Source organism: Brassica oleracea, chromosome C1 (genome assembly GCF_000695525.1).
Source record: "Brassica oleracea var. oleracea cultivar TO1000 chromosome C1, BOL, whole genome shotgun sequence".
Classification (NCBI taxonomy): Eukaryota; Viridiplantae; Streptophyta; class Magnoliopsida; order Brassicales; family Brassicaceae; genus Brassica; species Brassica oleracea.
The window spans coordinates 2,524,554-2,547,589 of NC_027748.1; the positions used below are offsets into that span (position 1 = coordinate 2,524,554).

General features: G+C 37.6%; 4 protein-coding genes across 6 annotated transcripts; 3 read left to right on the plus strand and 1 right to left on the minus strand.

Moving 5' to 3' along the window:
- Window positions 1–282: 282 nt before the first annotated feature.
- LOC106315472 (aldehyde dehydrogenase family 3 member I1, chloroplastic) lies at window positions 283–3,529 on the minus strand. 2 transcript variants are annotated; one of them, XM_013753214.1, is made up of 9 exons: window positions 3,300–3,529; window positions 3,029–3,118; window positions 2,597–2,843; window positions 2,455–2,523; window positions 2,274–2,370; window positions 1,627–1,949; window positions 1,444–1,548; window positions 749–1,162; window positions 283–669 (listed from the first exon to the last, which is right to left on the minus strand). In XM_013753214.1, the coding sequence occupies exons 1-9, from the start codon at window positions 3,506–3,508 to the stop codon at window positions 427–429; spliced, it is 1,797 nt and encodes a 598-aa protein (XP_013608668.1). In that variant the 5' UTR covers window positions 3,509–3,529; the 3' UTR covers window positions 283–426. The 2 variants fall into 2 exon arrangements, with proteins under 2 accessions (XP_013608668.1, XP_013608676.1); XM_013753222.1 differs by having other exon boundaries at window positions 3,029–3,112; window positions 3,300–3,528.
- A 2,755-nt stretch (window positions 3,530–6,284) lies between these two features.
- On the plus strand, window positions 6,285–10,525 carry LOC106292506 (cinnamyl alcohol dehydrogenase 5). 2 transcript variants are annotated; one of them, XM_013728115.1, is made up of 5 exons: window positions 6,285–6,455; window positions 6,536–6,649; window positions 6,738–6,965; window positions 9,695–10,134; window positions 10,237–10,525. In XM_013728115.1, exons 1-5 carry the CDS (start codon window positions 6,367–6,369, stop codon window positions 10,437–10,439), a joined length of 1,074 nt encoding a protein of 357 aa, XP_013583569.1. In that variant the 5' UTR covers window positions 6,285–6,366; the 3' UTR covers window positions 10,440–10,525. The 2 variants fall into 2 exon arrangements, with proteins under 2 accessions (XP_013583569.1, XP_013583565.1); XM_013728111.1 differs by lacking the exons at window positions 6,285–6,455; window positions 6,536–6,649; window positions 6,738–6,965 and adding exons at window positions 7,557–7,727; window positions 7,808–7,921; window positions 8,010–8,237.
- Window positions 10,526–11,743: 1,218 nt separating this feature from the next.
- Window positions 11,744–14,858, plus strand: LOC106327178 (agamous-like MADS-box protein AGL16). Its single transcript, XM_013765253.1, has 8 exons — window positions 11,744–11,903; window positions 11,991–12,182; window positions 13,376–13,454; window positions 13,743–13,804; window positions 14,084–14,183; window positions 14,281–14,322; window positions 14,398–14,481; window positions 14,585–14,858. Exons 2-8 carry the CDS (start codon window positions 12,001–12,003, stop codon window positions 14,756–14,758), a joined length of 723 nt encoding a protein of 240 aa, XP_013620707.1. The 5' UTR covers window positions 11,744–11,903; window positions 11,991–12,000; the 3' UTR covers window positions 14,759–14,858.
- Window positions 14,859–17,135: 2,277 nt separating this feature from the next.
- LOC106328965 (receptor protein kinase-like protein At4g34220) lies at window positions 17,136–21,966 on the plus strand. Its single transcript, XM_013767525.1, is given in 6 exon segments — window positions 17,136–19,085; window positions 19,226–19,325; window positions 19,328–19,700; window positions 20,238–20,960; window positions 21,041–21,240; window positions 21,741–21,966. Coding segments are annotated over 5 exon segments (3,069 nt in total). The 5' UTR covers window positions 17,136–17,404; the 3' UTR covers window positions 21,233–21,240; window positions 21,741–21,966.
- The last annotated feature ends 1,070 nt before the right edge of the window (window positions 21,967–23,036 follow it).

Here is a 23,036-nt window from a genome sequence, read left to right on the forward strand (position 1 = left end):
GAGGTTTACATCTGACCCGACTATCCGGTCCGTCTACACCCGTCTCCGGTTTGTCTCATCCGTCCAAGACTAGTCAAGATGAAGACTCATTCAACCGGAGCATTTATGAGCTTTGACCAAGTCTAGATATTTGTGGTCAATATGTAATAAATGTGTAGATACTCTCCTTTGTTGTAAACCCTTGGAACCTCCACTATATATTGATAGTGAGAGCTAATGAGAAAAACACAACTTTCAAAGCAACACTTCTCTCATATTTCTAACATCAATACTATTATGTTATAATTTTCAAGTACAACCACGCCTCAACGGGAGGTAATATTTTTATTCATACCCTAATCTTTGCATTGATCTTATCTCTCCATATGAAATATTCAATTTTCTCAGTTGTAATATTCCAGCAACTTCAGTGACAATAACATGTGATCATGAGTCTTTAGAGAAACCAAAGAAAGCCAAAATGGCACCAAATATGTCTGAAGAGAGCAAAGCCTTAAGCACCCTCTTCTTTTCGGGTGTGTAAGGAGGGTATCTTAGATCCGAGTCCCCATCAAAGCTCCTGTAAAGAACTCCTTTCTTATGGCTAAACGTCTCATACGAGAATTTACCATGGTAAGCCCCAATCCCACTCTCCCCAACTCCTCCAAACGGTAAATCTTTCAAAGTCACCTGCATTGAAAAACAAGACCATCTTTAAGTGAAGAGCTACTAGCATTTTGGAATGGTTTAAGAAAACGTTTTCTTTTACATGTAAGACTGTCTCATTGATGCCCATTCCTCCTGCAGACACGTTCTCCACGAACTGTTTCTGCAACTCTTTGTTGTCTGTGAAGAGATACGCCGCCAAAGGCTTTGGCTTTGACCGTATAACCTGAAACCCATCTTCAATCTTTGATACGGTAATCACAGGAAGTAACGGTCCGAATATCTCTTCCTGCATCATTGAAGACTCCTCCGGCACATCAACAAGTATCGTTGGAGATATTTTTAGCTTATCTTCCATCGTTTGCCCTCCATGAACAATCTTGTCAGCAACTCCATTCTCTTTCATCATACTCTCCAAGCGTTTGAAGTGGAAAGAGTTCACGATCCGCGACACGTCCTTGGACTTTAATGGATTCTCTCCAAAGAATGTCTTCAGCTCAGTCTTCAGAGCATCTATCTGCAGTGCTTTAGTTAGCATCAGCAAGCTTGATAAACAAATAAGAGTATACTCCCTCAGTTTCAATTTAATTGTTGTTGTAGAGTAAAATTTTCGTTTTCGAATTTCAATGCAAAATTTATTAACAATATTCTCCAGTTTATTTTTCTATTGGTTGAAATATGCTTAGGTGTATAGGTAACGATGTTTTTATTTTGAAAAACATATGCAAAATCAAATGTTTTCTTAATTTGTGTGCATAAAACAATTAAAATGAAACGAAAGGAGAGAGTAGCTTTTACCAATTTTGGTGCAAAATCTTTTGTTGTGATGACGTAGTCAACGCTAATGCAAGCCTGTCCATTGTTACAAGCCCATTTCCCTGTTATGATCCTCCTAGCAGCAACCTTTAGTCACCAACAACTCATTATTTTAGTGTAATGCAACCTGAAGATAATGCTTTAGAAGTAGAAGTTGATCTTAACTTGTAGATTAACATCTGAATCAACAAGAGCTGGACACTTCCCACCGAGTTCTAGGACCACTGGGGTAAGGTTCTTCGCAGCTGCAGCCATTACAATGCGACCGACTCTTGCTCCACCGGTGAAGAAGATCTTGTCCCATTTCTGATCAAGCAGTGCAGTTGTTTCAGGGACTCCGCCTTGGACAACTCTGATTGTTGTCTCGTCTAAGTATTCACTAAAGAGCTTTGCTAAAAGAGAAGATGTCGCTGGAGCGATTTCAGAAGGTTTTAGGACAACTGCATTACCAGCTGATATAGCTCCAATGACTGGCTCAACAGACAATACTACAAACAATAAAAGTATAAATTTTACAAAGTGGTATATTTTTTTAATAAAATAAGTTGACGATAATAATTTAAAACGCTCACAAAACATTAATGTGTATGTCTTTACTAACTGATATTAACATATTTGTAATTTTATTACAACCAATCTATAAACAAAATATAGTTGTATGCAAGATAATTTTGTAACACATGTATTTCCTTAAAACTAATTATATAAAATGTGACATACTTTTGTATAAAATGAGTTTCGTGCGATATCTCTTAACCTAGTGTATTTAGTGAGATAAAGTTTCAAAAATTCAAAAGCAAGTTTGAGCTTACAGAAAGGAAAGTTCCAGGCTGAGATAATCAGAACAACTCCAAGCGGTTCTGAGACTATTTGTGCAGATGAGGGAAACGTTGTCAGCGAAGTTTTGACCTGAAAGGAACCAAAGCATAGATCAGGATTCAGGCAAAGTGGTTTTAGACTCACAGCAAACGCTTGAACAGTTTAATAGTTTACCGTTTCAGGAGCCATCCAGTTCTTCAGCTCTTTGATTGCAAGCATACATGATGATTTTGTATTGGAAAGCTGATGAAAACAAAGAGTGATTTAAACAATAGATCAACACGGAATGTATCAAAGTGAAAGTAAATGTGAAAACCTCAGCTAGAAAAGATTCAAGCTCAGGCTTGGAAAGATCCTGATACAACGCTTCGGTGATGCATTTCTCCTTCTCGTCGATCATCTTGGCGATGTTCTGAAGCTGAGAGATTCTCCACTCGTAGCTCCTTGTTCTGCCGGTGTTGAAGTTGGTTCTGAGCTCGTCTACAAGCAAAGCTGCTTCCTTTCCATCAAAGGCTGATTCTTGAGGCTTTACCACAGCAGATAGTGTTGCATAGCAAGTACTACTGACTCCATAGACCAAAAAAAACACGCAACGTGAGAGACTTAACTTTTCAACTATTTTATTTTTTTTTTGGCAGCAGCATACTAACTACTGTTCTCTAACTTAAAATCTACTTAACTAAATAGAAATGTAATCATCAAAACAAGTAAAGACGGGTGTAGTTGAATAGTAAAAAAGGGTACTCACAGTTTCAAGCGTGAAGGGATGCTGCAATATCCACCAGAAAACTGTGAGGGTGAAGTTGCCAATGCCAAGGAAGCAACATTTGATCTGCAACTAAGAAAGACGATTTCTTTTTACTAAAAATGAGAAACCCAAAACGAGACTGGCAGAAAGAGACAGACTTTGTTTCAAGAAAGAACATATCTCAGTTAATCTGATTCCGTCATCAAGTTTCAAAGTAGCAAAGAGCTTGTAATCTCTCAAAGAAGGGTGGGAGAAAATGTAAACGAAGTACCTGGTACGATAAAATCCTTCGGCAAAACGAAGGGTATGATGATGATGATTAAACTGTAGAAGCTTCGTCATAACTTTGTTTCTTTCAGTTAATAATTTTGCTGACAAGCAAATTGGCTGTTGTTTTTCTATTAGAGAAGGAGAGAAGTTTGAAGCTTGTGGTGGTGATACGAGGAGAGACGTGTGGGCAGATGAGTGTGTTGGACCCATTTACAGCCACAAGTCCGCGTGACATCAATATGCGATGTAACCCGGAGATAACGAGACTCGCATGTTCTGGTCTCTTTCTGTTTCTGGTTGAACGATTTCGACGGTCCCTTGATGATTCGTGAATTTACATTTGGTACTTTGTACCGGTTCGAATCCAACTCGGTCTAATGGTTTTTCCTAACCGTATTTTCTAATGGTAATGGGCCTGAGAAACATTACCAGGCTTGAGTTGATTGTAAGACCCAATCACATAAGCCCATTACTAAAGACCTTAGACAATATAATAAACATTGCCAAACTTCAACCGGTTACATATAGGATACTAAGACCATAATTATCCCAGTTTCTAAGAAGGGTTTTTAAACAAAAGAAGTCATTTAAATAAATCAAAAAGAAACTAACCGATCCTTAATTAAGCGTTTTTGGAACCGATCGCAAAGGGGGCTCTTATTAGGCTTTTGTGACTTTTTGTTTTTTTTTTCCTTTCTTCCCCCAAATCGATTTGCAATGGCCGACGAAGATTTCCAGTCTCGTGTCGAGAGGATCTTCAGATCTCTCGCCTTCTCCCGCTCCACGTCTTCTACTACCTCCACGTCTTATACCGCCGCTGCGGCAAACGCAATCGGGCTCGGTGTGGTCTCTCTCCGGCGCAGAAGTGGAGAAGCGGGAGTGGAAGCGAGAGCAGCTCGCTTCGTACGATAGGGAAGAGATGCCTTGTGCGTCATCGTTCGACGACATTCTGAGGCAGTAGAGGATCTCGAGCACTGATCGGAAGGAGGGTGAGGAAGGTGGTGACAAGGATTTTGGTGATGAGGATGATGATTGGAGCATCAGAGCATCCATGGGCCTTGACCGTACTCTCGATGACGAGGTATAATCAATTCTTTTCTTTAAAGTGTTTTTGTTAGGTGACGATTGTGGAAGTAAGGAAACGCTTAACTTGAGTAAAACTAGGGAACAATTGAATTCATATGTATTCATATCATTAGTCTGGAAGATCGTTAGGTTTTGTAGTATGTGAACTTTCAACACAATGATCTTGATATGAACCTTTGTTCACACATGAAGAATTAAAAGATTTAGACTAAGGTTCGTATCAGTTTGAATTAATTTTAATCTCCAAGAGAGATTTAGCTTAGTGTTAAGAGAAATGGTAGCCTAAATTTTCTAATTCTTTTGCAAATTAAAAGGTTCGTATCAGTTTCCAATTGAAGGTTCTTGAATTTTCAATTTTTATTGTTAACAGTCGTAGGCTTAGTAGGAGAACATCTCGTTTTCTTTGATACTAAGCATTGTTTCTATACCTTTTGCTGTGAAACAATTTTTTTTTTAATTCATAAACCATTGAAACAATTCTTCATGGCTTGAAATTTTTGCTTCTTGACGCAAGACGAAGAAGATGAGTATGATAAGGTCGCACTAGGGAAAGAGGATGGTGGTAAAGGCGTGTCTATGGAAGATGCCATTTCGAGACCTTGTGGTGTGCGGATTCGGGACCCTCGTGCTAACCATGCTGCTGCAAAATTGAGGTTGAAGGAAGATGAACTCGAGGCCAACAAGTAAGGTTTTCTTGTTTATGTTTCTTCTTCTTGAGTAAGTGATCTTCTTCAATTCTTCTAAAAATTTTAAATTTTTTTTAAGAACTCTTACTTAAGAAACTCCCATTGGACCATTCAAAATGAGAGTTTCTTAACTAGAGTTCTTAAGTCCACTTAAGTACATTTATATAATTAAATAATCATTAAGAAACCCAATGGGTTTCATGGGATAATTATGCTCTAAGGATAGGATATGAACTAGGCATGGGCGTTTGGGACTGTTGTTTTCGGTTCGGTTGATTTGAATTTTTGGATTTTTGGTATTATGCTCATAAGTCATAAGTCACATTCGAGTTTTACTAAGGTCGGGTTCGGTTCGGTTCCTTCTGAATTCGGTTTGGATCGGATTGTAACAAATGTATGAAATCATCAAAAAATATTTTTTTTTAAATCCGAAAAATTGACAAAAAAAATTAAAGTAACAAAAGAAAACTACAAAAATCTTTAGGATACTATAAAATATCTAAATTACCTTAACATATATAAAAATATTTACATATTTAACTAATTTCGGATATCTTCGGATCATAGTTTGGATTTTGGTTCGGTCTGGACTATACCCAAATCTCAAAGTGCTAAGCTTATAAGTTCAGTTCGGATATTTTGTAGAGCGGTTTGGATCCGGTTTTGCTTTTTCGGTTTAAATTTAGATAGGTCTTCGGCTTGGGGTAAAAATGTCCAGGTTAACATGACGATGCAAACAGATGGAACCATTTTCTGAGCCATTCAGATCATACTTATATAGTTTGATGCTTCGGCTTCTAATCCGATTGATATAATACGTTTCAGAAAACATGTATACATTGCGGCCGTCAAAACTAGGGAGTGAGAGCTATGAAGTATTTGCAACTGATCTGGGCGGCTGAGTAACAAAACGTGGCCTACCGAAATTGTATGATTTAAACCGAGAAACACGTAAGATTTTAGACTCCACTTCCACAGTGTTTGTTCACCAACTCCCATGAGATATATATTTATTTGGCTATCTATCTATATAGCTGACGAGTCTGTATCTGAATGAGACAGCGACTAAAAATTTCAAAAACTTTGACAAATTTGTCAACAAATATACACCAAAATAGCCACCCAAATGTACGCTAATGCACAAACACCAATTATTTTATAACACATACATATGCATGCGTTACGTTTCCAACTTTCTCTATATCTATATATTTAATAATACACACTCATAATCTGCAAGAGAGTGCAAAAAAAAGACCAAGAAGCATTAGAAACAGAGAACATAGAGAATCAAGAATGGGAAAAGTGGAGGTGGAGAGGAAAACAACAGGCTGGGCGGCGAGAGACCCATCTGGTTTACTCTCTCCTTACACGTACACTCTCAGGTTAACTTTCATCTTCTTTCAATCTTTGAAATCTTTTTGTGTTTTCAGTTTCATCATTTGGGTTCTGTGTATTCTTACAGAGAGAAAGGACCAGAGGATGTACACATAAGAATCATATGCTGTGGAATCTGCCACACTGATCTTCATCACACTAAAAACGATCTCGGCACGTCTAACTACCCCATGGTTCCTGGGTATCAATTTCTTCTTCTTTCTTCTCCTTAGATATATAGCCAAATAAATATATATTAGAATCTGAAAACTCATGTTGATGTTCTTTAGGCACGAAGTTGTAGGAGAAGTAGTAGAGGTGGGATCAGGTGTGAGCAAGTTCACCGTAGGGGATATAGTTGGAGTTGGTTGTCTTGTTGGATGTTGCGGAAATTGTAGCCCCTGCGAGAGGGATCTGGAACAGTATTGTCCCAAGAAAATATGGAGTTACAACGATGTTTATATCGATGGTCAGCCTACACAAGGTGGCTTTGCTAAAGCCACTGTGGTTCACCAAAAGTAAACTTATTTCCTTTAAAAAGAACTTTGATATTCTCCATACTACATAACTAATGATCTTTAATATAGTTTTTGTAAGATTTTTGGTAATTGCTTTTGATTGTTCAAACTGAAATCAATTTTATGATTTTCTAAACTGCAGAACTCATGATCTCTAGTCTTGGTTTTGATATACAATCTACTAATACTTTTTTTTACTTTTGATTGTTCAAACTGAAATCAACATTTTATGAATTTCTATACCGTAGAGCTGATGATCTTTAGTCTTGGTTTTGATATACAACCTACTAATAAAGATTTTTCAAAATCATTAATAAATGTTCTGTTTAAAATACAAACAAGGAATACCCTAGACTATATTTGAGAAGTAATTTTGCCACGTGTCCTTTATTTGGCTATCTATCTATATAGCTGACGAGTCTGTATCTGAATGAGACAGCGACTAAAAATTTCAAAAACTTTGACAAATTTGTCAACAAATATACACCAAAATAGCCACCCAAATGTACGCTAATGCACAAACACCAATTATTTTATAACACATACATATGCATGCGTTACGTTTCCAACTTTCTCTATATCTATATATTTAATAATACACACTCATAATCTGCAAGAGAGTGCAAAAAAAAGACCAAGAAGCATTAGAAACAGAGAACATAGAGAATCAAGAATGGGAAAAGTGGAGGTGGAGAGGAAAACAACAGGCTGGGCGGCGAGAGACCCATCTGGTTTACTCTCTCCTTACACGTACACTCTCAGGTTAACTTTCATCTTCTTTCAATCTTTGAAATCTTTTTGTGTTTTCAGTTTCATCATTTGGGTTCTGTGTATTCTTACAGAGAGAAAGGACCAGAGGATGTACACATAAGAATCATATGCTGTGGAATCTGCCACACTGATCTTCATCACACTAAAAACGATCTCGGCACGTCTAACTACCCCATGGTTCCTGGGTATCAATTTCTTCTTCTTTCTTCTCCTTAGATATATAGCCAAATAAATATATATTAGAATCTGAAAACTCATGTTGATGTTCTTTAGGCACGAAGTTGTAGGAGAAGTAGTAGAGGTGGGATCAGGTGTGAGCAAGTTCACCGTAGGGGATATAGTTGGAGTTGGTTGTCTTGTTGGATGTTGCGGAAATTGTAGCCCCTGCGAGAGGGATCTGGAACAGTATTGTCCCAAGAAAATATGGAGTTACAACGATGTTTATATCGATGGTCAGCCTACACAAGGTGGCTTTGCTAAAGCCACTGTGGTTCACCAAAAGTAAACTTATTTCCTTTAAAAAGAACTTTGATATTCTCCATACTACATAACTAATGATCTTTAATATAGTTTTTGTAAGATTTTTGGTAATTGCTTTTGATTGTTCAAACTGAAATCAATTTTATGATTTTCTAAACTGCAGAACTCATGATCTCTAGTCTTGGTTTTGATATACAATCTACTAATACTTTTTTTTACTTTTGATTGTTCAAACTGAAATCAACATTTTATGAATTTCTATACCGTAGAGCTGATGATCTTTAGTCTTGGTTTTGATATACAACCTACTAATAAAGATTTTTCAAAATCATTAATAAATGTTCTGTTTAAAATACAAACAAGGAATACCCTAGACTATATTTGAGAAGTAATTTTGCCACGTGTCCTTTTTACAATCAATTTCACAAAACAAATATGACATGTCTACTGAAATTGATGACATGTCTTATAACTTAATATGACATGGACAATTGCATTTAATGTTAATTTATATTTTTGGTAAACTTTTTAAAATATGGTAATAACTCATATATTACAATTAATGTCAATTTATATTTTTGGAAATTTTTTTAGAATATGGGAATAACTCATAAATCATCCTTAAAATAAATATATTCAAATATGGCATTATAAATTTCGAAATATAATTTAATTATATACTTTTAAATTATACAATTTTATTATTAAAATTTTCAAAAATGTATACAATTTTTTTAGAAAATTATAAAAATTTAATCGTAAAATCATTATTTTCTTATATATCTATAAATTTTATAAATATTGTTTAATTTTAATTTTTGGTAATTATGCAAATTTTACAAATTTATTTAATATATTTAATTAAAATAAATAGATAGAAATAATTTTTATGTTTAATTAAATCAAATTTATATTAAAATATTGATACGAAAAAGAAAATTTATAATATTAATAAAATTTTATTTTAAAATATAATTTATATTTATCTGTTAAAAAATATTTTAAATTTTTTTAAAACACCTAGTCTCTTGTATGCGTCAAGTTTCTTGGTGTTTCGGTAAGTGGATTGACCAAAAGTCACTTATATATTATATAAGCAGTGGCGGAGGTAGCATGCAAGGAGGGGGGTCACTTGACCCCTATGAAATTTTAGTATAAACTTTTTTACTTGTATTTTTGATTAAAATACTAGGGAAATTTTGTAAAATTTGTACAATGACCCTGGTAAAATTTGCTCAGAATTAACTTAAACCTGTGATTTATTTTTGATTGATCCCAGTAAACTTCACGGCTGGCTCCGCCACTGTATATAAGTCACTTTCATATTTTTAGTGTGGGATTTTATCTCCGGCATAGTATGTGTATGGACTTGAATATTTAAAAATAACAAACGATTTTCAAACCGGATCTTTAAGTTTTGGTTTCTTGTCGAACAAGTTAGGGTATGTATGGCTAAAGGTTGGTCAAATTGTGTTCAGGTTTGTGGTGAAGATTCCAGAAGGAATGGCGGCGGAGCAGGCAGCCCCGTTACTGTGCGCCGGTGTGACGGTGTACAGTCCGCTGAGCCACTTTGGGCTGAAGAAACCAGGCCTAAGAGGAGGCATACTAGGGTTAGGTGGAGTTGGTCACATGGGTGTGAAATTCGCCAAAGCAATGGGGCACCATGTGACTGTCATAAGCTCATCAAACAAGAAGAGAGAAGAAGCTTTGCAAGATCTTGGAGCCGATGATTACGTGATCGGATCCGACCAGTCGAAGATGAACGAACTGGCTGATTCAATGGATTACATAATCGACACGGTCCCTGTTCATCATGCACTTGAGCCTTACTTGTCTCTGCTTAGGCTTGATGGGAAACTCATACTGATGGGAGTCATCAACAATCCATTGCAGTTTCTCACTCCTATGGTTATGATTGGTAAGTCCATGATAAAAAAAAACATTAATTAGTTGAATCATCATTAATGGTTGTGATATTAGAGGAATATTAATTTGGGGTTATGATGACGATTTTAAATAGGGAGGAAAGTGATAACTGGGAGCTTCATAGGGAGCATGAAGGAAACAGAGGAGATGCTTGAGTTCTGTAAAGAAAAGGGTTTAAGTTCTATCATCGAAGTTGTGAAAATGGACTATGTAAACACTGCGCTTGAGAGACTCGAGAAGAACGATGTGCGTTATAGGTTCGTGGTTGATGTGGAAGGAAGCAAACTCGAGGCTTGAATTACTTTTGAAACTAAATCACCAGTTTAATTCTTTTACAAACCCCATTTACGCCGTTTTCTGTTTGAATGTGACATTTAATACAACCTCCCAAAAGTAAGATTTTCTAGAGTATTTAAGCTTGTTAAGAATTCAATAAATGTTTATAATTTAATTTATTTGTTATTTTATTATACATTTTCCAATAACTTTCAACCAATGAAATTTAATCAATTCAAATATTCTCAATTAATGTTTCTCGAAAATATAAAAAGTATCTTAATAATATAGAAAATCTATCTTTGGGGAAAACGAAAAAGTTCTAAAAAATCTTACCTGTATGACTTATATCACTCTTTTCATGTGAAATGATAATAATGTTATTGGGATTAAAACGTCTTGAGCATTTTTAATTATGAGTTACTTGCCTTGAGCCCTTCGTTTGGAGACAGACAATGATAAAAGAAACAATATTATTCGGACCAAAACTGACTAAGATAATATATTTGTTTTAATCATGTGGTGGTTGAGGAACATGACTCATGTTACACGAGGTAAGGGTTAAACTTGATTTACAAGTTCGGTGATGTCATGGTCAGGTTAGGTGCAGATTAGTCCCAATGCGTAGTTGGTAGATAAAGACACACGTTTAAGTGCTACGTGAAACGTGAGAGCTTCTTTTGGAACACACCAGAGAGCGCCCAGCGATTATATTTAGTTTTTTTTAAAGGTTTAAAGTTAGAGATCATCAGCACCCTCTTGGCATTTTAATATGATCGTCTCTCTTCCTCTTTGGGATATTTCTCCTCGCGCCTTGAACTGGGAGGTAAAACGGGCCCAACATGGGCTACAAGGCTATAACATTTTGTAGTGATCTAATTCAACCTGTTTTGTTAGTCTTCTTTAAACCACTCTAAGTAAATAATTTATCCTTAACCTCCCCTGTTTGACAATCTTAGTCCTGTCTCATTTAAGATCTGGTCTGCTTTCGTATTCTCTATGTGTGTTGTATGTCTGATCTTTGGGTGCTTTTCGTCTCTGTCGGGATTCTGGGATTCCTTTTACTCTTTCTTGTTTGAGAAAATGAAATTATTTGAAAATAAATAATTCTACTTTGGATTTCTCACAATTATTGAGTTTATTTATTTATTTTATTCGTAGCGTATACATTTTTTCTTCTTTAAATAAAACAAAAAAAGGGTGCTACTTTATTAATGTTGTACGATACGGCAATATTCTAATGTCAAAAGAAACCACTTATAGAATGCCAAGTGTCAAGATATGACAAGAGATCTTATGTTTTATATAGTAAGAAGACTTTTGCCCTAAAATTCCCAAACTAACCATAAACATATGTTCTTTCCTTTTGTGGGCGCTTCTCTGCTTTCTTCTCTGTCTCTTTCTTTCCATTTATATTTTCGATCATAAAACCCAAATTGATTTTCCTAGATCTCGCGCGACCTGTTTTCTCTTATTTGGAAAAAGGTAATTGATTTCGATTTTTCTTAGTTTAATTGAAATATCTCGCCCTGGCGATGGTTTGACCATGTTTTTGAGTTTTTTGAATTAGAGGTTGTAAGAAATGGGAAGGGGTAAGATCGCGATCAAGAGGATTGATAACGCGACGAGTCGTCAGGTGACTTTCTCCAAGCGAAGGAACGGACTCTTGAAGAAAGCCAAGGAGCTTGCGATTCTCTGCGACGCTGAGGTTGGTGTCATCATCTTCTCCAGCACCGGCAGGCTCTACGAGTTCTCCAGCTCCAGGTATACCCTTTTCCATTTGCTTCCTTTGTTCTATGTTTGGTTGACTTTTTGTGGTATTGGTCCAGTGTGATTGATTAGAGAATCTAACCCATGATCCATCCGGTTTTGTTGACCACAAACCAATTCCAAATTGTTTCCATTCTATTTCTAGTTATTTTTGTTGTTATCTGGAAAACTCGTTTGATTGTGTGCACATCCCTGAAGATGACATAAGCAGCATTATTTTACCTTGATTCATATTATATGACAGTGAAACCTCAAACCTGAAAATTGGTATTATGACTTGGTTGGTTTGACTATCTATATGAATTGGCTGGAAAAAAAAAATCACAAAGCCAATACAGTTTGCTTGAGATTCATAGATTACAGGGTTTGTAACGGAATTATGAGGTTTATGGGTTTGTATGTCATGTGTGTATGCTATTGAGATGCAGGACATGACAAAAGTCAAATGGATTTAGGATTGGATATGACTAGGATGATGTAGATTTGTGGTTGATGCGTAGATAGGAAGGGACTTGTAGTGTTTCTTAAAAATACTAAATTTGGTAAAAACTGTTTTAAGAATGGAATAAAAAGTGGTTAGTGGTTAGTATGGGTCAAGAAACTCTTAACTCTGTCGCTAATCACCACATCTTTTTTTTTTATGTCTTCTTGGCTAGAAAGAATAGTCTATTGAGCTATTTACTTTTTTTTATTAGCAACTTGTTGTTGGTGGGGTTGGATGTACCTATAATGATTTTAATGTTGAATAAGTGGGGGAATCATTTCTGCTTTCGTTCTCATCCATACTCAACTTTTCCTATTTAATTCATCCCAATCGGGAAATAAAAGTATAAAACCACCCCATTTTTAATACTCTACATTCAAGTTGGTCATTGTTTATTTGTGTATAAAGAGTATATTCTTCTTCTTTTGTTGGGAAAAATTAGTCCCTTCTGATTTTCTACATTAGGAGGTCTTCCTTAGAGTAAAACTGAAGTTAAACTATAAAGTAAAAATATCGTCAGAAATAAATGTAGCTTCAAAAGAGTTCATCCATGAGATTTAGTCCATTAGATATCAGAATAAATGGTGTTTAACCATCTATGTCTCTCTAATTCATAACTTGCAAAGCTGATCACAATAGTCCATTAGATATCAGAATCAATAGTATCTGCAGATATACAACTTACCTTCTTTTTGTTTGGCAGCATGAAATCGATAATAGATAGATACAGCGAGGCCAAATGTGAAACTAGTTCGGAAATCAACCCAGCTTTAGAAATCAAGGTACTTGGTGCTTTTAGTCTATTACACAGCTTCACTATCATGTTTCAAATTTTGACACCTCTCAAGCTGATCCTGAGTTCATATTGGAAGTAGGTTTTGCTATATCACACACACACATACAAGTTATGACACCTGACAATCATATTACATTCACTATACTGCATTTTTCATTTTTTAAAGAATCCATTCTAGACTTGTTAGCACTTAGCATATCAATCTCAAAACCAAAAACAAAAGTTTATTTCCTCAGATTCAATCACCTCTGAAAATAGTTCTGATGTGTTATAGTTTTGGCAAAAGGAGGCCGCGATTCTAAAGCGACAGTTACACAACTTGCAAGAAAACCACCGGTATGTGTTTTGCATCCTCGTCAAACACTCTCGATATTAACAAACTAGAACAGGGAACGATGTACTAAAATGTCTGCAGAAAAGCAAAACTATCCTAGCATTTGCATTTTTTTTATAATGGGAACGTCGATGTAAAAACAAAATTCCAAAATGATTTACCACCTCTTAAGGACTTTACCATGATCCTGGATATCTTCTCCAAAATCACCACTGTATATAGTTACTCTGGAAAAAGTTTGCATATTCACAAGTGATGGAGGAAGAGCTTGTACTTGGCAGGCAAATGATGGGGGAAGAGCTCTCTGGACTAAGTGTGGAAGATTTACAGAAACTGGAGAATCAGCTTGAACTGAGCCTTCATGATGTACGAATGAAAAAGGTATTGATATTGTGTGACATATATGTCAGATAAATTTTTTTTCATCTAACTATTGGAAAAAAGACGTAAAAACTGTACTCTACTCTCACACTTGTAGGATCAAATGTTACTAGAAGAAATACAAGAGCTTAACCGCGAGGTGGGAATCTGATTACTCGAATATAGAAATTATTAGACATTTCCACAGTGCTAATTCTTATATTTTTGGTAGCAGGGGAATCTCTTACACCAAGAGAACTTAGACCTCCACGAGAAATTAAACCTAATGCGACAACAGAATATGGAGTTACATAAGAAGGTAATCTTTGTTTTTTAGGAGGCAAAATCGCCTTTGAAAAAAAGCTACATCATGTGTTTTCTTATGAATTGTGAGGATAATGTGATATGGCCAAGACTTGCAGGTTTCAGAGGTTGAGGGTGTGAAAAGCTCAGAGAAAATTTCTCTTCTCACAAATGGTCTAGGCATGAGAGATAACTCGAGCGAACATGTTCATCTTCAGCTCAGCCAACCGCTGCAGCATGATGAGACTCCTTCAAAAGCTATCCAACTAAGCTATTTCTCCTTCATTTCATAATATATAATTCAATTACAATTGTAGCAGCTTGCCACTGCATAAGCAAAAAAAAACATGAGCAGATTGTAATGTTTTCGATCAAAACACCAGCTTTGTATTTTTTTTGTTTTGTTTTACTTCTTTCTCCCAGCAAAGAACTATGGTTTGACGTTTAGGTATGTACTGTGCGATGGTCAAAAAACGTAGTGTTCTTTCTTAGGTTCCGAGAAATGTCAAAAATAATTTTAAGTATAATCAAACCTGTCGTTATTTCATGTGTATATCTATAAGTTGCAGTCAAATTTCTCTAAGATATTTATTTTTGTGTAACGTTTTAATTTATTTATCTTTACCACATGTAATGTAATCCAATGTTTTGGGGTGATAAAATGGGCCACAGACCTACGACATTGTGGTGTGAATATGGTAAGGAGTTCACATGGGCTTATCTGTTTCCGACAATACAAACAAAGCATTCAATGAATGTAATTTTTCAAAAGCTCTTTTGGTTTCATCTTAGTTTTTATTTTTAAGAATGGCGGAATGTCAATGTACGACAGAAAATAGTTTATTTTTCATAATCTAAAGGACTAAATCTGAAAACAAACTTAATTGAATCATATGATGAGATTTTAATCTAAAAAGTACAATAAAGTCATTGCCACTCAAGACGCAAATAGTATTTGCTTTGCACTCGGCTAAGAGAGAGCTGAAAGTAAACATTTCTATAAAATAAAAACAGAAAGGGAATATAAAATACAAAGAGAGTAACGACATCAACCCGTGATCGTCATGTCCAACGCCATCAGATTGATATGCTTGATTTTCTTATATTTTGTACTTATGCATCCAAAATATTATCTTTTGTGCTTAGAAAATAGACTAGGATTAATCCCTATCATATCGATGGGCACTGAACCTTTTATAATGCACATGTGACATTTATAATGATTACCCTACGAAATTCTCCAGCGAATTTTATATCACTCAACTAAACCGGTCATGAATATTATTATGTCCTATAAGCGAATAAAATAAAATTTAAGAACTAACATCTTATGATTTATGCATTGGGATTCAGTTTATGACTTTGTTTTTAGCTTTTGATAATTACATAACTCTGATGTGCTTAATTAGCTTTTAGTTTTCTTATATGCTTGTGTCTAAACCATGTGGTATCGTGCTGATCTACCGTGAGATCCACATACCAGATATTGTATATCTCTTTCTATTTACAATTTTCCTTGATATATTATAGACCAAACTGTTTAGCCACTTATCTCTTGGACAACACTATCGTTTTTCTGGCCTCTATTTTCTCTCGTTAGAATCTTAATTCACACGAAACCAGATAACATGGACCACTCGACCCTTTGTGTATCTATTCGTCTACGGTCTATATACAGAAAGTGATGCGGCCATTAGTCGAGACACTCGTGGCTTTCCTGTTTTCTTTCCCAAACCCTTTTTTTCTTTGATCACGTTCTTGGCTTCTCATTTACATATGTGTTTTTTAAAGGTTAATTCTATATCATATGATCAGGGCCGGCCCTGAGATTTAGGGGGTTGTAGGCTGTTTTTAAAAAAGTCCAGCTAAAAATTTTTTTTTTGGTAAATTCGGTAACCTGAAACAAAAAATTTTAGGAGTTTTTTTCTATGTAATTTTTCCAAAATTTTTGGAGACCTAATGCCAATATTTCGTTAGGTTTTGGCCAAGATCGGCCTTGTGACAAACTAATTTCTTTGTTAGAATTAGGAATATTTCTTGACTAAGGAATAATTTCAATTTTTCGATTTTTCCTGAAGACTCGGTTTGTCATGTGAACATTTTACATAACAGTCAAACTCTGCAATGTCAATTTTCATTTAAAATAATTTGTTGTTATTATGATATTTTATTTCAAAGATAAATAAATTGAAGATGAGGATAACTGACATGTCAGTTTTGTGTCCCTTGATTTGTCTTCGAATTATGTATGGTGTTCACTTCACTCGAACGAACCTCTTTGTTTAGACCTAATCAATTTTCTTTTTAACTTCTGCTGGGAGGACAAGTACTACATTAAAAAAACATAATCACCAAGATCAGATATGTACTACTACTCTTAATCACCACGGTCGGTGATTAGTCCTTTACAACTTTATCTACTGACCGCATTTTCCAAATATACTGCATGGTTTCTACTAAAGTAAAAGCTTTACACATATTGGTTTGTTTTCACATGTTGGAAACGTCATGAAGTGTTATTTTTATTTCCTCTGGTAAACCATTGATCAACAAAAAGCAAACGGTAATAATTATTCGGTCTCCCATGAATTGCTTTTTTTCTTTATATTTTCTGGTTGAATAAAATAAATACTAAATATACGAGAGCTGCTCATTTTACATTTTTACACTGATGAATGGTGATCCAGAATCATTGATTCCTACACCTTGTCCCCATGTCTAGTGAAAAAGCTTCTTTCAGCAACTCCGGTTCATTAAAATTACCTCTTTCTCCTCTCCATTATCATCTCAGAGATTGCTCCAATAACACATAGATTTGGTGACCAGAACAACTATTACTCGCAGTGGTTCAACCTCTCTCTATCTTTTCTCTCTCTTTCTCTTATGAATACACATATAGGTAATGATAAGAGAGGTTGACACCTAGAACTGAAAAAACCATGACTTTCAACCGAAGCAACCTCTTCTCATTATTCCTCCTCCACCTTCTAGTCCCCACACAAGTCCAAGCTCTCAACGCTGATGGTGTTCTTCTGCTATCTTTCAAATACTCTATCCTCAGCGACCCTCTCTCTGTTCTGCGCAACTGGAACTATGATGATAAAACACCATGCTTGTGGACAGGTGTCACATGCACAGAGCTTGGGAAGCCCAGCACACCAGACATGTTCAGAGTCACAAGCTTGGTACTTCCCAACAAACACCTTCTTGGCTCCATCGCTCCGGACTTGTTCTCCATCCCGCATCTAAGGATCTTGGATCTATCCAGCAACTTCTTCAACGGGTCACTCCCGGACTCGGCCTTCAACGCTACTGAGCTTAGTGTTATCTCCCTTGGAAACAACAATCTCTCTGGTGATTTGCCTACGAGTATCAACAGTGTGACAAACCTCCAGCTCTTGAACCTCTCAGCCAACGCATTCACCGGGAAAATACCGCTCAGCCTCTCACTTCTGAAGAATCTAACGGTAGTTTCCTTGACAAAGAACTCCTTCTCAGGTGACATTCCAGGTGGTTTCGAAGCAGTACAGGTTCTCGATCTCTCTTCAAATTTTCTGAACGGCTCTCTCCCTCCGGACTTGGGAGGGAGAAGCTTGCATTACTTGAGCTTATCACACAACAAACTCTCCGGCGAGATTCCTCCCGGGTTTGCAGCAAAGTTTCCAGCAAACGCTACAGTCGATCTCTCCTTCAACAACCTAACAGGCCCAATCCCTAGCTCCCTCTCTCTACTCAACCAAAAGGCAGAGTCTTTCTCCGGTAATCCAGAGCTGTGTGGGAAGCCGTTGAAGACCCTTTGTTCAATTCCTTCTACTCTTTCAAACCCTCCAAACATACCTGAAAACACTTCACCGGCTATAGCTGTCAAGCCAAGAAACTCAGCTCCTCCAACAAACTCTTCAACAGAACAACCAAATCAAACGGTGAAAAGCAAGCTGAAGCCAAGCACTATCGCCGGAATCATTGTTGCAGACATAGTTGGTCTAGCTATCATAGGCCTCTTCGTGCTCTACGTTTACCAAGTCAGGAAACGAAGAAGGTCCCCAGAGTCCAGCACGTTCAGCTTCTTCACAACCTGTCTGGACAAAAACGAAGCCAAGAAATCAAAACCAAGCTTCGTCGTTGAGGTCAACGTCACTGAATCACCAGACGCTAAAACGGCTTGCGGCTCCTGCATAAACGGAGGAAGGTACGACGAGACGTCGACATCAGAGAGCGACGTAGAGAACAACAACCAGCAAACCGTTCAGGCATTTGATCGAACAGATGGTGGGCGGCTGAAACAGAACGCTCAGACTAAACTAATCACAGTCGACGGAGAGACTCGTTTGGATTTAGACACGCTACTAAAGGCCTCAGCTTACGTATTGGGAACCAACGTGACAAGAATCGTGTACAAGGCGGTTCTGGAAAACGGCACGGCGTTCGCGGTGCGGCGGATAGAAACGGAGAGCTGTGCGACGACGAAAGTTAAGGACTTTGAGCGGGAGGTTCGCGCTATAGCTAAGATTCGACACCCGAATCTCGTCAGGATTCGTGGGTTCTGCTGGGGAAACGACGAGAAGCTTCTCATCTCCGACTATGTTCCCAATGGCAGCCTCCTTGGCTCCTTCACCGCAAGTAAGTTCCTCTGTTTACTCTGTTTCCTCTGTTTCATAAGGCGCACAAACTAAAATGCGCCTATAAATCAGCGCATTTTAGCACTTTAAAATACGCACATCACTATTTTTTTAACACTCGTTTTGTTCATTTACAAACAGCAAAGGCAAGCTCAAGCTCGTCTACGCCATCGTCTCAACACCCACTTTCTTTCGAGGCACGGGTCAAGATAGCTAGAGGAATGGCCCGAGGACTATCTTAGACCGCCTCATGACACCGGCACGTGAACCGACGTCGAGCTCACCGTGCTACCAGCCACCGGAATGGAATACAAGCGAGAAACCGTACCCTAAGTGGGATGTTTATTCCTTCGGCGTCATTCTCTTAGAACTTCTCACAGGCAAAACGTTTTCGGTCGATCAAGATGTAGATCAGTGGTCAGAGTTGCTTGACGGTTCTGAAGCGGAAGAGAAAGGCCGGTTCTTGAGGTTAGTCGACGGTGCAATAAGAAGCGATGTGGCTCGGCATGAGGATGATGCGATAGTGTGTTTCAGGTTAGGGATTGAATGTGTCTCTTCCTTGCCTCAGAAGCGACCGTCCATGAAGGAAGTAGTGCAAGCGTTGGAGAAAGTGAGTGTTTAGTTTGGTTTCTTGAAGTCCAAGTCGTTGGCATTATTGTAGAAAGTGGATTTTGCTTTGTGTGTTGCTTACTTAGTCTATTGTCGTATAAGTGTGTATCTCCTAACTACTCTTTTGTGTTTATGGTTAGTTAATTAACCACCTTTAATAAGCTCCGTTGTTCATTTAAACTTGCCACAGTACACCGGTTAGACTATTTGTAATGATTTATTCTATATTTTACTTCAAAATAGATTAACTTTAAAATTGATTTATCCTATAATAGTATTCAGTTTTTAAAAAAGAAAAATAAAATGATGAACAAAAAATATATTCTATTTATAGAATAAATTCATTTTTTGACTTTATCATAGAACTAAAAATAGAATACCATTTCAGCATATTTACTCAATTACTCTAAACTATATTGTAGACTTAAAAATACCATTGGAAATCTCTTATACCAAGTTTAATTTGATTCGTAATACCAATTGAACCAGAGTTACAATCTTAACCAGAAACTAACCGAACCAAGTTTCAAAAGTCCACGCCTAATCATCACCACCACCACCACCAAACTCTTTTCCCGACCAGGCAGCATATAAGGGTGAACTCTGTCTAAAAGACACTTTCTTTTCTGATAGCATCTCTACCAAAGAGTTACTAAAAATGGAAGGGCGATCTACAACCACCTCCGCTGCGGAGTCACCGGAGATCCAATACCACCCACCAAACCCACCAAACCCCCCAAACCAGATCTTCATCCTCTCCGGACAAAGCAACATGGCCGGACGCGGCGGCGTCGTCAAGGATCACCACCACAACCGTTGGGTATGGGACAAAATCGTTCCGTCGGAATGCGCGCCGGACTCGTCGATCCTCCGCCTGAGAGCAGATCTCCGGTGGGAGGAAGCGCGTGAGCCGCTCCACGCCGACATCGACACCGGCAAAGTGTGCGGCGTAGGTCCGGGGATGGCGTTCGCCAACGCGGTGAGGAAACGATCCGACTCGGATTCCGACGTGATCGGGCTGGTTCCGTGCGCCGTCGGTGGGACGGCGATAAAAGAGTGGGAGCGCGGGAGCCGTTTGTACGAAGCGATGGTTAAGAGAGCGGAGGAGAGTAGGAGACACGGTGGAGAGATCAAGGCGATGCTTTGGTACCAAGGAGAGAGTGACGTGTCGGACATCCACGACGCCGAGAGCTACGGGAGCAATATGAGCCGTTTGATTAAGAACCTTCGTCATGATCTTAACCTTCCTTCTCTTCCCATTATTCAGGTAACGCAAGAGTGTTTGTTTCCCTTTTTACAATGTGATGTTTTAAAAAAAAAAAATACAAAATGTGTTGGTTGAAGCAGGTGGCGATAGCATCGGGAGGAGGATACATAGATAAGGTGAGAGAAGCACAGTTGGGTTTGAAACTTTCTAATGTGGTTTGTGTAGATGCCAAAGGATTGCAGCTAAAGCCGGATAATCTTCACTTAACCACTGAGGCTCAAGTGCAGCTTGGTCTCTCATTAGCACAAGCTTACCTTTCCAACTTCTGCTAGACTATCAAGTAAGTTTGTAGTGTTAAGCTTCATGACTCTGTAATGGAATGGTAAAACATTAATGCTCAGAGTTAAGAACAATTATTTTGTTTTAGAGATTGATTCTGACATCAATGGGGGTATAAGATCTTTTAGAAGCCACATGTTTAGTCCTTGGTTCATGAAGAATCTGTTGTCATTGAAGTTATGAAATGATCGTGTCGTTGCACTCTATTATACAGAAGTGTATTCCAGAGAAGCTAGAAGTTAGATTAAAACTATATGGAAGCTTGATGAGTATATGGAGGTATATAAATCATTTCTGATTAGGAGGCAAACATGTTTAAGATTAGAGTTTGTATGTCCAATAACAGCGGCCTAGGAAAGTTTAGCTGATGTTAGTTTCAACGTGTTCACACAGGAACCACAAAAGATGTGAACTATGTTGAATTAGTATGATCACTGGCATGACATGAAGACAAAAATTGAATTTGTGAATCGATGTTGACTATATTTTTGTTTTTTTCAGGTTATTCCTTGTTGAGAAGTGTGATCGATGGTATTTTAAACTCTGCGAATGTTTGTCTACATTTCTCAGAATGAGATATGCAGTTTGAGCGATGGTACTGTTGTAGAGACTATGTAATCTTTCACCTTTAGAGCACACATTATTATTCCACGTTGTTACGTTGAAACAGTTTGCTGCTCTTTGTAGAATATTTTGAATAAAATGTGTTTCATTTGGACATGGACAATTTTTGTTGTTGTTTCTAATGTAGAGACTATGTAACACTTTCACTTACAGAGCACACGTTATTATTCTCCATTGTCACGTTTAAACAATCTGCTGCTCTTTGTAGAATATCTAATAACATAAAGAAAGAAGAAGGGACAAAAGCTACAGGAGCTCTTCTTCCTTCGATCTCCTTCTTCGGTGGTCCGTTTCTCTCACCGCCACCGGGGATGGACTCGTCTCTTCATACTCTAGCTGTTGACGTCTCTTTTGGTGGATTTCATGGAAGGTGTGGACGGATCTGGAGTTCGTATGGATTCAATCTCCACATCGCTTATGGTTTTCACGGTTAGGTTTCTCACTTCTCCTCTAGCTTTGGTTCAGAAGTCCGTTTGGATGGTGTCTAAATTTAGAGTTTGAGTGTATTGCGGATGCGGTTAAAGTAGTCTTGTTTTAGTATTTTGTGAAAGTTTAAGTATCAGATTTGGTTCGTATGGTGGTGTCTCAATGGTCGTTTGCCTTTCGTTTATTATTCCGTGAGTCTTTCCGGAGTGGTTCATCGGTTAAAGCTTCTTGTTGGTTGAGAGTATGTCTGGGCTTCTATCTGGGAGTAAGTGGGTGCTGAATGCATCACATCTGTGTCCGAAGGTTGTGTGGACCGAGTAGAGTTCCCTCCTGTCGGGTGATGAAGTCGTGGGGTTTTGGTTCTGTGGACGTTATCTTGGTGCACCGGGTGTAGGAGGTGGATATTGTCGCTTGGCGGGCTATGTGCAGCACCGAAAATTCCCGCTCATTGGACACTACTTGGATTTAAATTTGCTTATTTAACTTGATAAATCATTTTGATACGACCAAAATATGGATCACTCTTTCGGTAAGGTTGATATGAACTCAGATCCGAGAGGATTGAGAACTGATGGATCGAGGGGTGACACTAAGGGTTGCGGAATAGCCCAAAGATACTACCAGACTTCGATCGTTGCCGGATGTGACGCACCGGTCCAACAAAAGAAGGATCGAAACTTGGAGATAACCTCACCAAGAAACTAAGAAGTGTTCTAAACAAAGAACAATGAGAGAAACTCATAAAAA

Bases quoted from the DNA above. Each gene is read 5' to 3' on its own strand.
- LOC106315472 (XM_013753214.1), bottom strand. From the start codon at position 3,508: ATGGGTCCAACACACTCATCTGCCCACACGTCTCTCCTCGTATCACCA. The intron at 2,524-2,596 runs GTTTTCACATTT...TGTTTTCATCAG, and splicing joins TTGAATCTTTTCTAGCTGAG to CTTTCCAATACAAAATCATC. The intron at 1,549-1,626 runs GTTAAGATCAAC...TGGTGACTAAAG, and splicing joins ATTCAGATGTTAATCTACAA to GTTGCTGCTAGGAGGATCAT.
- LOC106292506 (XM_013728115.1), top strand. From the start codon at position 6,367: ATGGGAAAAGTGGAGGTGGAGAGGAAAACAACAGGCTGGGCGGCGAGA. The intron at 6,456-6,535 runs GTTAACTTTCAT...GTATTCTTACAG, and splicing joins CCTTACACGTACACTCTCAG to AGAGAAAGGACCAGAGGATG. The intron at 10,135-10,236 runs GTAAGTCCATGA...GATTTTAAATAG, and splicing joins CACTCCTATGGTTATGATTG to GGAGGAAAGTGATAACTGGG.
- LOC106327178 (XM_013765253.1), top strand. From the start codon at position 12,001: ATGGGAAGGGGTAAGATCGCGATCAAGAGGATTGATAACGCGACGAGT. The intron at 14,184-14,280 runs GTATTGATATTG...TCACACTTGTAG, and splicing joins ATGATGTACGAATGAAAAAG to GATCAAATGTTACTAGAAGA. The intron at 14,482-14,584 runs GTAATCTTTGTT...CAAGACTTGCAG, and splicing joins ATATGGAGTTACATAAGAAG to GTTTCAGAGGTTGAGGGTGT.